Source organism: Carettochelys insculpta, chromosome 14, assembly GCF_033958435.1.
Source record: "Carettochelys insculpta isolate YL-2023 chromosome 14, ASM3395843v1, whole genome shotgun sequence".
Lineage (NCBI taxonomy): Eukaryota > Metazoa > Chordata > Testudines > Carettochelyidae > Carettochelys > Carettochelys insculpta.
In genome coordinates this window covers 16,887,619-16,901,426 of record NC_134150.1, presented here as the reverse complement: position 1 = coordinate 16,901,426, position 13,808 = coordinate 16,887,619, and the positions used below count along the sequence as shown (strand labels likewise).

General features: G+C 43.7%; 1 protein-coding gene across 2 annotated transcripts in view; it reads right to left on the bottom strand.

Annotated features, from left to right (window-relative positions):
- ZNF423 (zinc finger protein 423) overlaps positions 1–13,808 on the bottom strand; it is a 423,757-nt gene that overhangs the window by 333,704 nt on the left and 76,245 nt on the right. For both annotated transcript variants that reach the window (XM_075008953.1, XM_075008952.1), the window contains exon 2: positions 6,258–6,317. In XM_075008953.1, coding sequence (XP_074865054.1) covers positions 6,258–6,317 — 60 coding nt within the window. The remainder of the gene's footprint in view (positions 1–6,257; positions 6,318–13,808) is intronic.

The following is a 13,808-nucleotide window of genomic DNA, read 5'->3' as shown; positions in this document are numbered from 1 at the left end:
GGGTGGGGAAGAGTAGGGGCTGAGCTTGAGGGAAGGGTATGGACATCCCCCTTCTCTCTCCCACAACCACCCCAGCCCCAGAGAGGCTGCATCTACACTCCAGAGCTCTTTTGAAAGACGTCCTTCTGAAAGACCTTCTTTTGAAAGAGTGCGTCCACACGCAAAAAAGCGGCTTGAAAGAGTGATCTGCTGTTTTTAAAGACTGTGTCCATACGGACCCCACTCTTTCGAAAGAATGGGCCAGGGATCAAAATATCAGGCATCATGAGGACTGCTCTTTCGAAAAAAAGGACCTGTGGAGCGTCTACATGCGTTTTCTTTCAAAAGAAGGCGCTCTTCCTGAAATGGGAACGGAAGAGCACTTTCAAAAGGAGTACCGTGTTCTTTCGATTTCCTTTCAAAAGAAAGCTTTCTGCACGTAGCTCCTCCACCGGGTATTTCAAAAGAGCACCTCCTTTCGAAAAAGACTTTGAAAGAACTTGCTAGTGTAGATGCAGCCAGACTCAAAGACCAGGTTGTGGAACTGTTTGGACCCTAGATAGCCTACAAGCTGAGAGTTTGAGACCCTTGGTTTAAATTACAGCCCACAGGTTTGGGCTTAGCCACTTCAGCTCAGCCCCAGAGGATCACGTGGACTTTGTGACCAAACTGCCACACAAGCTGCAACATTGCCCTGCTATTTACAGTGTGATAGCTCACACACGCTAGCACCGGTCCGTCTACCCAGGATGGGAGAGTCACTCTCAGCTGCAGACATAGCCCTTCATGCCAAGAATAATGGTTCTCTCTTCATGACCTCTCAGTATGGGCGAGTCTCAGCGCTCAAACTCTCCCCTCTTCCTGACCCTGTTCTGACCAACCCAGAAGGCACCCTCAGCAGGCTGCTAAAGCTCGCAGACTGGTGACTCTTCCCCAAAATGGATCTGTTAACTTAACAATGAAAAGGCTTCCCGATGGCCAGACCTACTGAAAGAGCCATTAATCAGGGGCGGGCAATAATTTTTGATGGGGGGGAGCCTCTCCTTGAATTTGGTAAGTGATCCAGGGATCAAGGATTAGGGAGGTAGAAGTGTACATCTTCCATGATATTAATAGAGGAGGTGTGGGGTCTGGGATGGAGGTTCGCTGCAGAAGGGAGCTGGGGGTAAGGGACTGGGGTGCAGCATGGGGTCTGGAAGGGGATATGGTTACAGGAGAGGATTATGAGCTAGAGGAGGATATGGATGCAGGATGTGGAAGGAGGTTGTGACCTGGGACAGGAGATGCAGGAGGGGGTGCAGGGATTTGGGTTGTGACCAAGGATAGGAGATTGGGTGCAAGGTTTGAAAGGGGGTTGTGACCTGGAGGAGATGTGTAGAAGGAGGTGCAGGGGGCTTGGATTACATGGGTATGGGTACAGAAGAGGGTGCAGAGAGTTGGGGGAGGGAGGGGCTGAGGTGCCAAAGGCAGGCTGTGGCCAGGAGGTGCTTACCAGGGCAGCTCACAGCCAGCAGCCCAGCAGGTACCTGAGCCAGGGTGCTGGCTTTCCTTGCCCTCACACGCACAAAGAGAAGCTGCAGGGGCCACGTATGCTGCTCAGAACTGAAGGCTGGTAGCCCCAGGGAGAGATACTTCCCTTGCTGCCTGTCCTGCTAACAGGAAGCTCCTATTGGCCAGAGAGGTGGAGGCAGTTTGAGATGACTCTCACCCCTGCCCTCCCAGGTTCTCAGCGTTCAACAACTCCCACATGACTCTCCAGCCAGCTGTTCTGAGTACTGAGGGGGGCTGGGGAGCGCAGGGAGCCAGCAGAAGCTTTCGCAGGCCAGATCCAACAACTTGGCATTACGTGATGAGCCACTGAACAGGCACGTTCCAATCCTGAATTTAGTGACAGAAGCAGTTTGTGTATTACCCTGTCTATAGCACCTTAGCTTAAAAGTTCCTTTAAATACTTTATTAGTTCGTTGCTGAAGTTTATAAAATCTCAGCTATAAAAATCCATGCATAGATTTTTAGATGCACAATCCTGGGCTACTGTTTAGCCTTAAATGCTCGCATTTTCAGACATCTGTTCTTTTAAAATAAATTCTGCAAAAGATCACCCTTGTCTATTTTAATCACTGGAGTACAGGAGCTTGCTTCTAAAGCCAGGTACAGCAACACCTGCCACGGGTGCCAAGAGCAGCACACAAGCTGATTTGCAAGCGCATGCGAGGGGGGAGCTCAGCTGTGCCCCTGCTCCCTAAGCAGCTGGCAGCTTGCTCAAAGCCACGCTGCCTGCGGATTAACAAAAGACCAGCTAATGCTATCAACCACCACCTAAATGGTAAAGCTCTGCGTCTTCATTTGTTTACTACTGAAGCTGTTTTAAGTAGGACTATTAGTGATTTTAAAAAGGCTCACCAGCACTCGACCGTACATAGAGGTCAAAAGGTCAAATTTAGACTCTCTGCCTCACAACGGTTTCTGACCCCTGTTCTAAAGTTTTCCTGTTCTTTGTCCATCCGTATTCTTCTTTTACAGCCTGCTGAAAAAAGCCCTTAAAGTGACAACATTCCTTTTCTTCCAGAGAGCTAGGCAAATGAGTTTGCCTCTCTTTACTTCTGACTATCTGATAAACTAGTTTTAAGGGAATTCTCCACCAAAATCAATACTTCAGTAAGATATAAAATTGTTTGCTATGACCAAAATCTCTGGAAACATATTTTAATATAAGCATGGTGACATTTCATAACCATGTCCATTGGTTTGAAGATTACACACAATAAATTAATGTTCCCTTTTTCTAAAAGCAATTAACTTTTCCATAAATACACTACATGGGTCTGACTGATTAATTTAAAATCATGTCTTTGTTTCGGTGTTTTAAAAATGAAGTAATCTGGAATGATTATTTCATGAAGGCTTAAAAGTGCATTCAAATATAAAGTCATCTTAGAAACACTGACTAAGAAAATGTAAAACAGGGAAGAGCTGTATCATGTATTCCATAATATTTAATGTTTTATTCAGCAGGGCAGCTGAGTTGCCCTTAGTACAAAGTTTTGGCAAACAACTCTCTGACAAACTTCGGGATGTATCAGATCACTTTTATTCCTAAATTTAGTATATTTAATTAGGTACCTTCTACAAGTCCAGTCCTCCCCATGTGGCATGCAGCAGAAACATGCTCCACTTTCTTTAGAAAGAAATTTTAGAAAAGTGTTGATTTTTTTCCAAATATTTGCTACATTTGGGTTCAGGGACATGGCTGGAAGGGGTGAGAAGAGAGTGGGTGGGGAAGAAAAGGGAGACAGTGGGGAGGGAGAAGGCCCAGGCATAGTGGGGGTGTGGCCTGAGTGCAGGAGGGGTGCAGTATGGGTGGGGCCACATTCTGGGGAAGCTGCCTCCACAAGCAGCAGCTTCACCCACCTCCCAAGCTTAGAGATCTACAGATCATCTTCCAACTAAGAAAATAATTAAATGAGTTTTTTTTTTTTTTTTTTTTTTTAAACACACACTCATAAATTTCCCACTAGACAATAGAGGCTGTACCTCTCTTGGGCAGCACCCCTGGGACCTAGGTCCCAAACCAGGGAATTTGTCAGACCGAGGAGTTCAATGCTGGTTCCCCTACTGCCACCAGCTGCAGGGCTCCACTCTGGCTGCAAGAGAGGGGCTGGCATAGACCGAGTGGGACCGTGGGAGAGTGTTACAACTGGGGGAAGAAACGGGGTGGGCATCAATCAGGAGCACAGCCCTGCAGAAGTACACTGAATTCAGGGCTGCGCTCCTGCCCACCTCCCCGCTGGCCACAGGGCTCTGCAACCACCCAGCTGCTTCCTCTCCCCCCCCACCCCCACTCTCTCCCTACCTTCCTGAGCTTGAGTGCCACAAATGAGCTCTCTGGAGCACTCCAGAAGCTCTGGGAGGTCAGAGGTGGAGTTGCACAGGACCTGTTTTTTCCCAGTGAATTCTCCAGCCCAGGGGCACCTACAAGGATGGCAGAGCACAGAAGTCCGGGCTACAGAGCTCTAACCTGTACTGGTTCAGAGAGCAAAGTAAGCTACACCAGCAAAAGCATTTTTGTGCAAGTACAAGGGTATCTACTTGAGCTTTTGCCAGTACAGAAATGCTGCAATGTCACACCTCTAACCAACGTTGCTGTAGCAGCAAAAGTTAATACAATAGACCTGGCCTAAAACACTTTATTAGCTCAGGGAAAGACAGTGGTCATATGCACCAGTCAGAAGAGAATTCCTCAGAAGTCACAGTAGATTTTTTGCATGCACATGCAGATGTACACAACAGCTGAGGAGTGAGGTATATGTTAATTTAAAACATCTGGCAAATGGTTCACCCGTCAAGTCCAGTTTTCAGCCTTTTTGTTTTTTCAAGGGAAAAAGGTACATTGTTGATTTGGGCTGGAGAAGGCAGGAGCATGAAATGAGAAGCTGAAGCATGTTTTAACCCCCTTTTACTGAAGTTCTACATCACACTACGAGAGCTAATGCAAACAGGAAGATCATAAAAGAACATAATGAAAGTCTTGCACACTGGGACTAAGGGACTGGTTTCAGTTACTGACTATAGCTTTGGACGCACACCACACAACAGTAACTTCACAGTATTACACTACCATATATTATGGCTTCTTAATGCTTTCTCTGTATAGCTCTTCAGCCTTACTCCAGTCTGCAGCCTTATGTATTGTACTCCAGCCAGTATAAGGTTTATAAGATTAAAATTCACCTCTACTAAACGTGTCAACATGTGTTTCCTTAAATTCGATGTAAAGCAGATCACACACACAATACACAATTGTAATACATACTTTCAAGGGTCTAGAATCAGAATTACTCATATTTTCAACTAGAAACAGGTTACCCTGTTGTCCATTCTCTCAGCTCTATGAGCAAATGGGAGCAGAAACGGCTAACTTGTGAAAATCCTTTCTCAGGCTCTTCTGGAACCTGTAATATATTCCCTAACCTTGTCCAGAAAACACAAATGCACTCCCCAACGTGGAGAGATATACAAATATATTTTTGTATCACAATCTTGTATTTAATATAATTCACAATTTTGGATAGATAACATTGGTTACTCCACTCTACTGCTGTTTGAGACTAAGGTCAAGGAAAAAAGACTGAGAATGCTCTTTTCATGCACTGTTAGCTCCTGGCACAAAGGGGCCTTTTGCATCACAGTCAGGGGCTTTCAGCAGCAGGAATATTTGCTATCAAAAAACAGCGAAAATACAAATCACTCAAAGCAGCCATGGTGGAGAAGATGCTGTATCCAGCACAACAAATACTATGTTTTGGATAACACAGAATGGCATAAGTACTGTAGCAAAGACAAATTTACTTTAAAGACCAGTCAGATACTGACTATGGTGAGCAAAATCCCTTGTGAATTAGTTCCCCAAGGATTCTTACAATAGTCATACTGAGTGGGCATTTATGACCATAGTTTATTTTCACCTTTCTGCTTCACATCTCTTTAGGTTGTGAATTCTTCTGGCGTACTTCTGCTATAAAACCATAATGTGTTTCTATATTAAGACAGTATTGGAGCAGAGTTTTATCATCATAAAAATCAAAAAAGTTATATACAAATTTGTGTTCTGAGAATTCCACAGCTATTACATACACAAAACATGCTCCAAATCAAAACAGTATTACATGCATCAAACTGGGTAAATAACTTGTCACTAACCATACACTTAGACTAATCTGGCATCATAATTTACTTAAGCTACTTTAGCTTCTGAGCCTCTTTTTATTCAAATGTTCAATGTTTGTATACATTAGGTTCTGTACACATGAGGTTTAGACACAGATTAGCAAATATATTAGATCTTTCTAACATACCAATGTACCAAACTTGTGTTCATCTGCTCTAAGAGTGTTCTGTAATTTCTTCCAAGAAGGCCAATACATGCATTCCAATTGAGATTGAATTTGAAAATTCCTATTAGAGTAGTTTTTATGTAATTAGATTAGTATGAATGAGCAACAGTACCACTGCAGAAAACTTCAAAGCACTTATACTGGAGAAATCACAACCTATTTCTATGTGCCCACAAGAAGAAAGAATGGCTCTCTGGAGGATAAGAGTATATTAGTCTCTGTATGTAATAGATTTTATTGACCATATGGAGCTGATATAAAAATTGTGTTGCAGTGGGTAGTCTTGGATTTGAGACAGGAATGTGACACACAAAATACAGTTTCTGTAAAATGGCTGGCTGCTTTCTGGCAGCCTGTGTAATCAGAAAAACCTAAAACATTTACCTGATTGAGTCACTGATGAGTCCCAGTTCAAAGCAAAATCTGAAGATTCGCCCTCTTCGACTGAAAGAGAACAAAAAAAACCATTTGTGATTTCTAGACAAAATGGAAAGCATGAGATAATTAAAGTCCCATATGTTATTAATGTGTTACAATAGATTTCTCCATTAGTAAAGAAAAGATGATTTTCTATAAAACACATTTTAGGATGATAATTTAGTGAAGTTTTTATCCAAACACTTTCAACCTGCCTACTAAATTTGTGCCTGAATATTCTTCCCCGTATTCAAATATCCACATTTGCATGTGCAAATTTGGTAGAGATTTAACCACTGCAGTGAGCAGTTGAAAGGAGATGATGCACAGAAAACTGCAAAACCGTGGCTGCCAAAAGACCATTTTGAAAATTTCACTCGAATGCAGCAATGAGCAACCTAGGCTAGTGAGTGGGCCGCATGAGCGGCCCTCCATCTCCACAGTCTGCAAGATTGTTGTAACCAATATGGTCTCCTGGGATAGGACAGTTTCATTAACTACGCTTGTGTGCCTAGAATTTGCAGGATGTACCAACTGAACCATAGCTGTGGTCTGATTGGATGCAGAAGAGCGTGGCTCTGACAGTCAGTGTGTGCAACCAGCATGCACCTCAGTTTGCATGCCCTTGCTCTATGTATATGTCACTTTAATAATACCAGTAGGAAAACAATTAAGCAGATGGAAACCAGTGGAATCTGGCAACCCTGCATGTGGGCAATTATAAAATGTCTTGAGGGCCACATGTAGAACCCCAATGGGCTGCATGTGACCTGCAGGCCCTAGCTTGCACACCACTGCTCTAACACATCACGCCAAAGACATGTTCTATGGAAAGAATATTGGCTAGTACAATTAAACAATATAAAAGAACTAAAAAACTTCTGACCTTTAAAAAAGTTTGGTAGCCAAAACACACATTATATACAGACACGTTCTGTAACAATGCAATCATACAGGCACTTTTTCTTTGACAATTTGTATTATAACATAGGGCCTGATCACATGAAGACAATGGAGGTAAAATGCTCAGTACCTTGCAGAAATAAACACTTAGGCTAGGTCTACACTGGCCATCAAAGATCGAACGCTTAGGTTCCATCTTCTAGGAAGCCGTTTTTTGCATGTACAAAACGGCATGTTCCGGGGTCAACGTCGACTCCAGAACTCCTTGCGAGCCACAAGGATTAAGGAACGTAGGTAGGAGGAGCACTCCCGTCGACATTCTGCAGTGAGGACAAGGACCAATGTCAACAGCTGCAAAATCAATTTTAGGTACGCAATGGACATACTTAAAATTGCATAGCAGCCATCAACATTCCCCGTAAGTGTAGCCGTAGCCTCACATAGAACTTGGGGAAGATGTAAATGCAACATTTTATCTTTAGCTGTTCAAATTTTGTTGAGCCAACATTGTGCCCCTTAGAAATACCCAGCAGACCAGCTGCCAACTACAAGCCCAATTCTATTCCCACTGCAGTCAACAGCAGTTTTACTATTGTCAAACCTTGTGCATTTGAAAGTCAGAGATGAACAGACTGTTAACATCCCCCTTTATAATTATGCACAACGGAATGCCCTTATTGCTCACTCAAAAATACAGTTTGGATATTGGGCCTTTATCTCCTTGCATACACCATTTAACTGAACACTCAACGGTACTATCTTCTCCATTATCCACCCCTCACTTTATCTAAAAATGGACTTCTGCCTGATTCCGCACCTGAAGCCAGTGTACCACTCTAAACTCACATACATAGTTCCCACTGACCACAACAGATGTTGTCTGCCCAGACCTTAGAGCTAGGTGTATGGCCCTTAAATTCATTTTTTCATTACCTACCTATCCCCTTTTTTCTCTCCAAAAGGCTCCAAGATCTTTGATGCTGTTCTAGAAAGTTGATATAGCTAGTTTTAGGAAAAAATGGGAACAGAAAAGATAACTAAAGGTTTAATATAAAAGAAATATTTTGATGTGCTGTAATCTAACGTGCAGATCCCACAACAAATATACATACCATAGAAGACTAACTACAGTACAGCTACTGTGCAATTTTACTACATCAACAAAGACTGGCCAATTCAGTTAATGCTGAACCTTTAAAATTAGCTGTAGAATTAAACAACATGAACACAAAAACACACGACACAAAACATTATATTTGGAATGATGGAAAACAAAACATAAAATGGGAAAAATCAATAACAAACTTCTGTTTATTTTGACACAAGGAGGACAAGGACAACCATTCACTCTAGTAATAGGTTTACAGCTATTTTATAGCTCTTAGAACACGAGATTGGTTTACTTTTGTGACTAGGACTAAAATTCAAAATGAAATTCTGAACATAATGCTACAAATTGCTTCAGCTCTTACAACACGTATGTTTGTGTTTCAACAATAAAATTACACAAACTTCGGCAGAAGATATTTTTCTCCCCAACATGTCAATTAAGCTAACCTTGTACTGCATGTCTTATTCAAAAGTTACAGATAGTATATTTTTATTATATTATGGAACTTTTTAAAAAAAATCTCACTTTTCTAACTGGTAAGAGAAAACAACTTAGTAAATCTGTTAAAAATGTGTCAAGAGCTTAATTTCAATAATATGTAAATAAATAGATATATATGGAACCACTGTTGGTCAACTGCAATTTTAACAATAAATTCACTCATTTTGGCTAAACATGGGACTCTGCTACAGTCCTTGAGCTATACAGGCCACTTGATTTCCAACAATACAACAACACTACACTCTCAAGAATCCTTTAAATGAAGCCAAAGGTTAAATGCTTAAAAGGTTAAATTAAGGCTCCTAGTGGCATTTAATTTGTTTTGCTCTACTGAGTGGATGAGGGATCACGTTACATTTTTACATATAAAAAGTTAAATTCGGTGTACATTACAGTCACGATTTCAGGTTCCTCCTCACACACACACACACGCAAACACATCACCTTATTTAACATTTTGATGAAGCCTGGGAAGCAATTACCTCTTTAGTTTAAACCTAAGAGCATTAGAGTAAGTGTTGCTCAACTCAGAATTTTTTCCTTTCTTTTTTCATTTTCTTACCCTTTTTCGTTTTAATAACCACACTATCTTTATTGGCTCAACTACAAGAAAAAGTAACAGCAATCCCTCTCTAAGAAGTATTGTTACGTGTGACTACTGAGCAACTGAACAGGATTTCTTTATCCAGCAGAACAAGGAGTTCAAACTGGTCTCTTCAACAATAAAGTAACTGGCAGCAGTGATACGAAAAGAAGAAACCAGATCACTTCACACTGTTTGAGATGGGTGCTTGCTGTGGAAGCAGGAGCACGTTAAGGTAGCAAGTGGACAAAAAGGCTGGAATGGTTAATAATCTTGTGTTTCCTCAAAATGGAATTCTTACTATAAAAATTATTAACATTCTACAGCAGCATAACGTGCCTGGAACCTAAGGGATAATTAAAAAGACAATCTCTTTGGACAATGGACTTGAGAGATCTGAAAACACACAGGTTACTCAGGACGCCCAACTCTTTGCAAGATCAGACCTTAAATTAGACCTTAGACTCCAAGGAATGTCAAAGGAAGGGCAAGAATCAATGCTACAAGGAAAGTACATAACATACGAATATGCAGTCTGCAACATGATGAAGCCACAGCTATTTAACTCTCTATTTCATTCATTAACACCTTACACTGTGCACTTTAGCACATGCAGAAGGAATCACAGAATCATAAGAGTACCAGAACCAGAAGAACTCAAGTGATCATCACATCCAGCCCCCTGCGTTCATAGCAGGACCAAGCACCACCAAAAACGCCCTTGACAGGTGTTTGTATGGCATGCTCTTAAAAATCTCCAATGATGGAGATTCCACAACCTCCCTAGGCAATTGCATTTATCCACTCTTACAGTTAGGAAAGGTTTTCCTAATGTCCAAAATAAACCTCCTTTGCAGGAATTTAAGCCCATTGCTTCTTCACCTATCATCAGTGCTAAAGAAGAACAATTTTTCTCCCTCCTCCTTGTAAAAGCCTTTTAGGTACTTGAAAGCTGCTATCACGTCCCCTCTCAGTCTTCTCTTTTCTAGACTAAACAAGCCCAGTTCTTTCAATCTTCCCTCATAGCTCATGTTTTCTAGACCTTTAATCACTTTGTTGCTCTTCTCTGGACCTTTTCCAATTTCTCCAAATCTTTCCTGAATAGTTCTGGGCACCATATGACACAATACTCCAGTTCAGGCCTAATTAGTACAGAGTAGAGCAGAAGAGTCACTTCTCGTGTCTTGTTTGCAACATTCCTGTTAATGCATCCCAGAATGTTTTCTCTTTTTTGCAACCCTGTCACAATGTGGACTCACATTCAACTCGTGCTCCTACACAACACCTACATCCTGGGTGGAGAGACTCTTTGGGGCCATGAAATGACGTTTGGAAGCAATCTGCCAATTCATATTGGGAGCCTGGCAGGTATGAGGCTTCTAACTATGGAGTGGACAATGCATAATTTCCATAGCTTGAGAGCTTCCAGGCATAAGGGAGAATGAGCACTGCCCTGTCTGTTTATATAAAATGCTGTGGGGCAGTCTGTCAACACTGATACAGATTTGTCCTGAAGTTGGATCTGAAACTGAACTGGTGTTCCGTCCTCTGTTGAATCAACAAAAGTTTGGCTTAGTGCCCAACTACTGTTTAGCTGAGCCCTGGCCATGGCTGAAGGAGTATTGATGAGGGTGCCTTCTGTTACTCCTGCCCTTCTTTATATTAGAGTCCTGTATAGGAGGGACATGCCACGTCTCCCCCCAGAAATCCCCCCCTCAATCAGCGCATGTCTCTTGGGGGAGGGTGCTTTGGGGAAGGTGTGCAAGGGGGTGAGAGTGGGTGGAGCAGGGGTAGGCAGAGGCGGGGCAAGGGCGGAGCATGGACAGGATTTCAGGGAAAGGGAGGAGGGGGTGGGAGAGCAGACTGGGGCGGGAAGAAGTGGTGACAGTTGCAGGGTTTGAGACGGGGGGGGGGGTTGCCCTGGACTCTGTGCCCCCATAGGGACGGCTCTGTGTCCAACAATGGGTCTTTTGAGACTTCCTTCACCTGCAAACTGAGGTTTTGGACCACCCTCCAAAGATGACCCAGTGAGCCCTACTGTCCATGGCAGACATTGACGTGGATGTCCCTACCGATGTCCCTACCAACTAGGATGACATTCTCGATAGCACTGGGTCTTCCTGTCCCTCTGATTGACATGGGACCACCTGGATGTTGTTCCCTTGGGTTGCGTTGGTGCTGGGTGCCACAGAAACTATGGTGCCAGTGTACAAGCTAGCATCTTGCCCAGATAGCTCGATGGCTTGGGTCTCTGCATTCAAACCCCCACGGATTCTCAGTTGACTGAGGAGGCCAATGGAGGCTCATGGACCTCTGATGCCACCAGCAGGTGATAGGGCCACTGAGTCCAAAAGAGCCACTGGGTTGACCCCTGCCACTGAGAAGGCCAGGACAGCACACACCAGCTGCCCTGCAGCATGCCTGGGGTGGCACAGGGAGCAGTACCTTCTCTGCCTCAACCCATAGGAGTCTGAGTCCACTTCTGACTCTGCAGAAAATACTGAGCTCGACCAGAGAGCACAGATCTAGACAGTGTCGGAGAACAGTGCTGCGGTGACAAGCAGCAGTGCCGCATCATAGTCAGCTTGCTTTGTGGTGTGTAAGTGGCAGTGCCAGTGTTGGTGTCGATACTGATGCAACGGCTGGTGGGACAGGGGAGTGTGCCATCCTGGAAATCAGATCTCTTGCCACCTCAAACATGTCCAGCATGGAGGGGAGATCCATGTCCTCCTCCAACTCCTTACGCATGCACAACCCCTCAAGGACCAGACTCAACAGACCTCTCCATGAGGACAGCGCCAACAGTGCCAGCACAGGTTGCCCCATGGCTGGTGGTCAACAATGGAGGAACCCCACTGGTGCCTGCACATTCCAACGCCTTGGTAGGGCAGCACCCTCTATCACAAGGTGGGCAATAATTTTCAATGGGGGAAGCCATTCCTAAAACTTCGTAAGTAGTCAAGAGCTACCAGGGGCAAAAGTAACTTAAATTTCATACATAAATTTCATACTGTCATATCACAATCCCTTCCTCAGGCCCTGTCCTGAAGCCACTCTCATGGGACTGTGTGTTGTGGTAGGGCAGTGCCTGTAAGAAATTTAAGTGTGGGGTGGAGTACTGTGGACTGAAGACAGTATTCGGGCATAGGGGGAGCAACAATCAGTGTTGGGGTCTGTGAGGGGCTCAAGGCAGCGAGCTGGGACATGGGGTATGCAGGAGTCATGATGGGGTGCAGAGGACATAGGGGCACTGGAGTCAGGGTTGGGAGTGTAAGGGGCTCAAGGCAGGGGGAAGTGTCAGAGGGATGCAAGAGTCAGGTCAGGGGGCTGAGTGTGCAGGCAGGAGCTGCAGGAACCAGAACAGGGGGCTAGGCATGTGGGGGGATGTGCAGGAGTCTGGGCAGAGGGATGCATTGTGTGGGGCTGGAGAAGTCAAGACACGCGTTTGGGAAGTGTGGGAGGCTCAGGGTGAGGGGTGCAAGAATCAAGGCAGGCTTGGGAAATGGCAGAGCTCAGGGAATGGGGATGGAGGATGTGGGGGTGCAGGAGTCAGGACAGCACTTGCCTGGCTGCCTAAGCACCGGGATTGGCCAGAACCCCTTCCCCAGCCAGGCAGTCTCTTAAAAGTGCCCAGCACTGGGATGAACCAACTTACTTTCACCTTCTCGCTGGTACTTATAAATTATTTAGACATAAATTGTTACAGAAGAACAAATTTTGACTGGGTATTTAATGTCTTGGCAGACATAACACCCCACTCCCGGCCCAACCATTAAAAACGTTAACCGGACAAGACAGCATTTCCTTATACTTGACCATTAAGAGCTAAATTCTGGCACAAGTTCCTGGTTGATTTCATTTGGAAGGACAGAATATATATGTTAGAAGTGATGCAGTCGCAACTCATCCACTGAATGAAATAAAGGTTGAATATTTTGCTTACAAATTCAGTTGGTCCGCCCAAGGAGCAAACACCAGATCAGGCTGGGAGTCTGACAGCTGACGTTCTTTGGACTTCTCCAATTCCAATGAGCTAGAAAAACCTTGGTCATAATTTTAGTCAGGGAAATATTTATTTGAGTTTGCTTTTCCTGTCTGTTCTTTAGTGTTCTCTATTATTATTTTCTGTCCTTATTTCAAGCCTTGTTCAATTTCCCTTTTCTATTTTGTGAATTTGTTTATAGTGCTAGACTTTATAAATAAATTATACCTTTTTATCTATTTCACTCTACCTTGTGGAGGCTGCTTTATTTAAAACGATAACGGTAATAGGTGCTGCAGGAGGGAATAGAATGTAAGGGGAGCACTTTCAAGACATGTTACTCAGTAATATATGGGATCTACGGAGACCATTCTTAATAAAAAAAAAAGGTAAACATTTAAAAGGAAGACTATTAGTATCACTGAAAACTTATTGTGT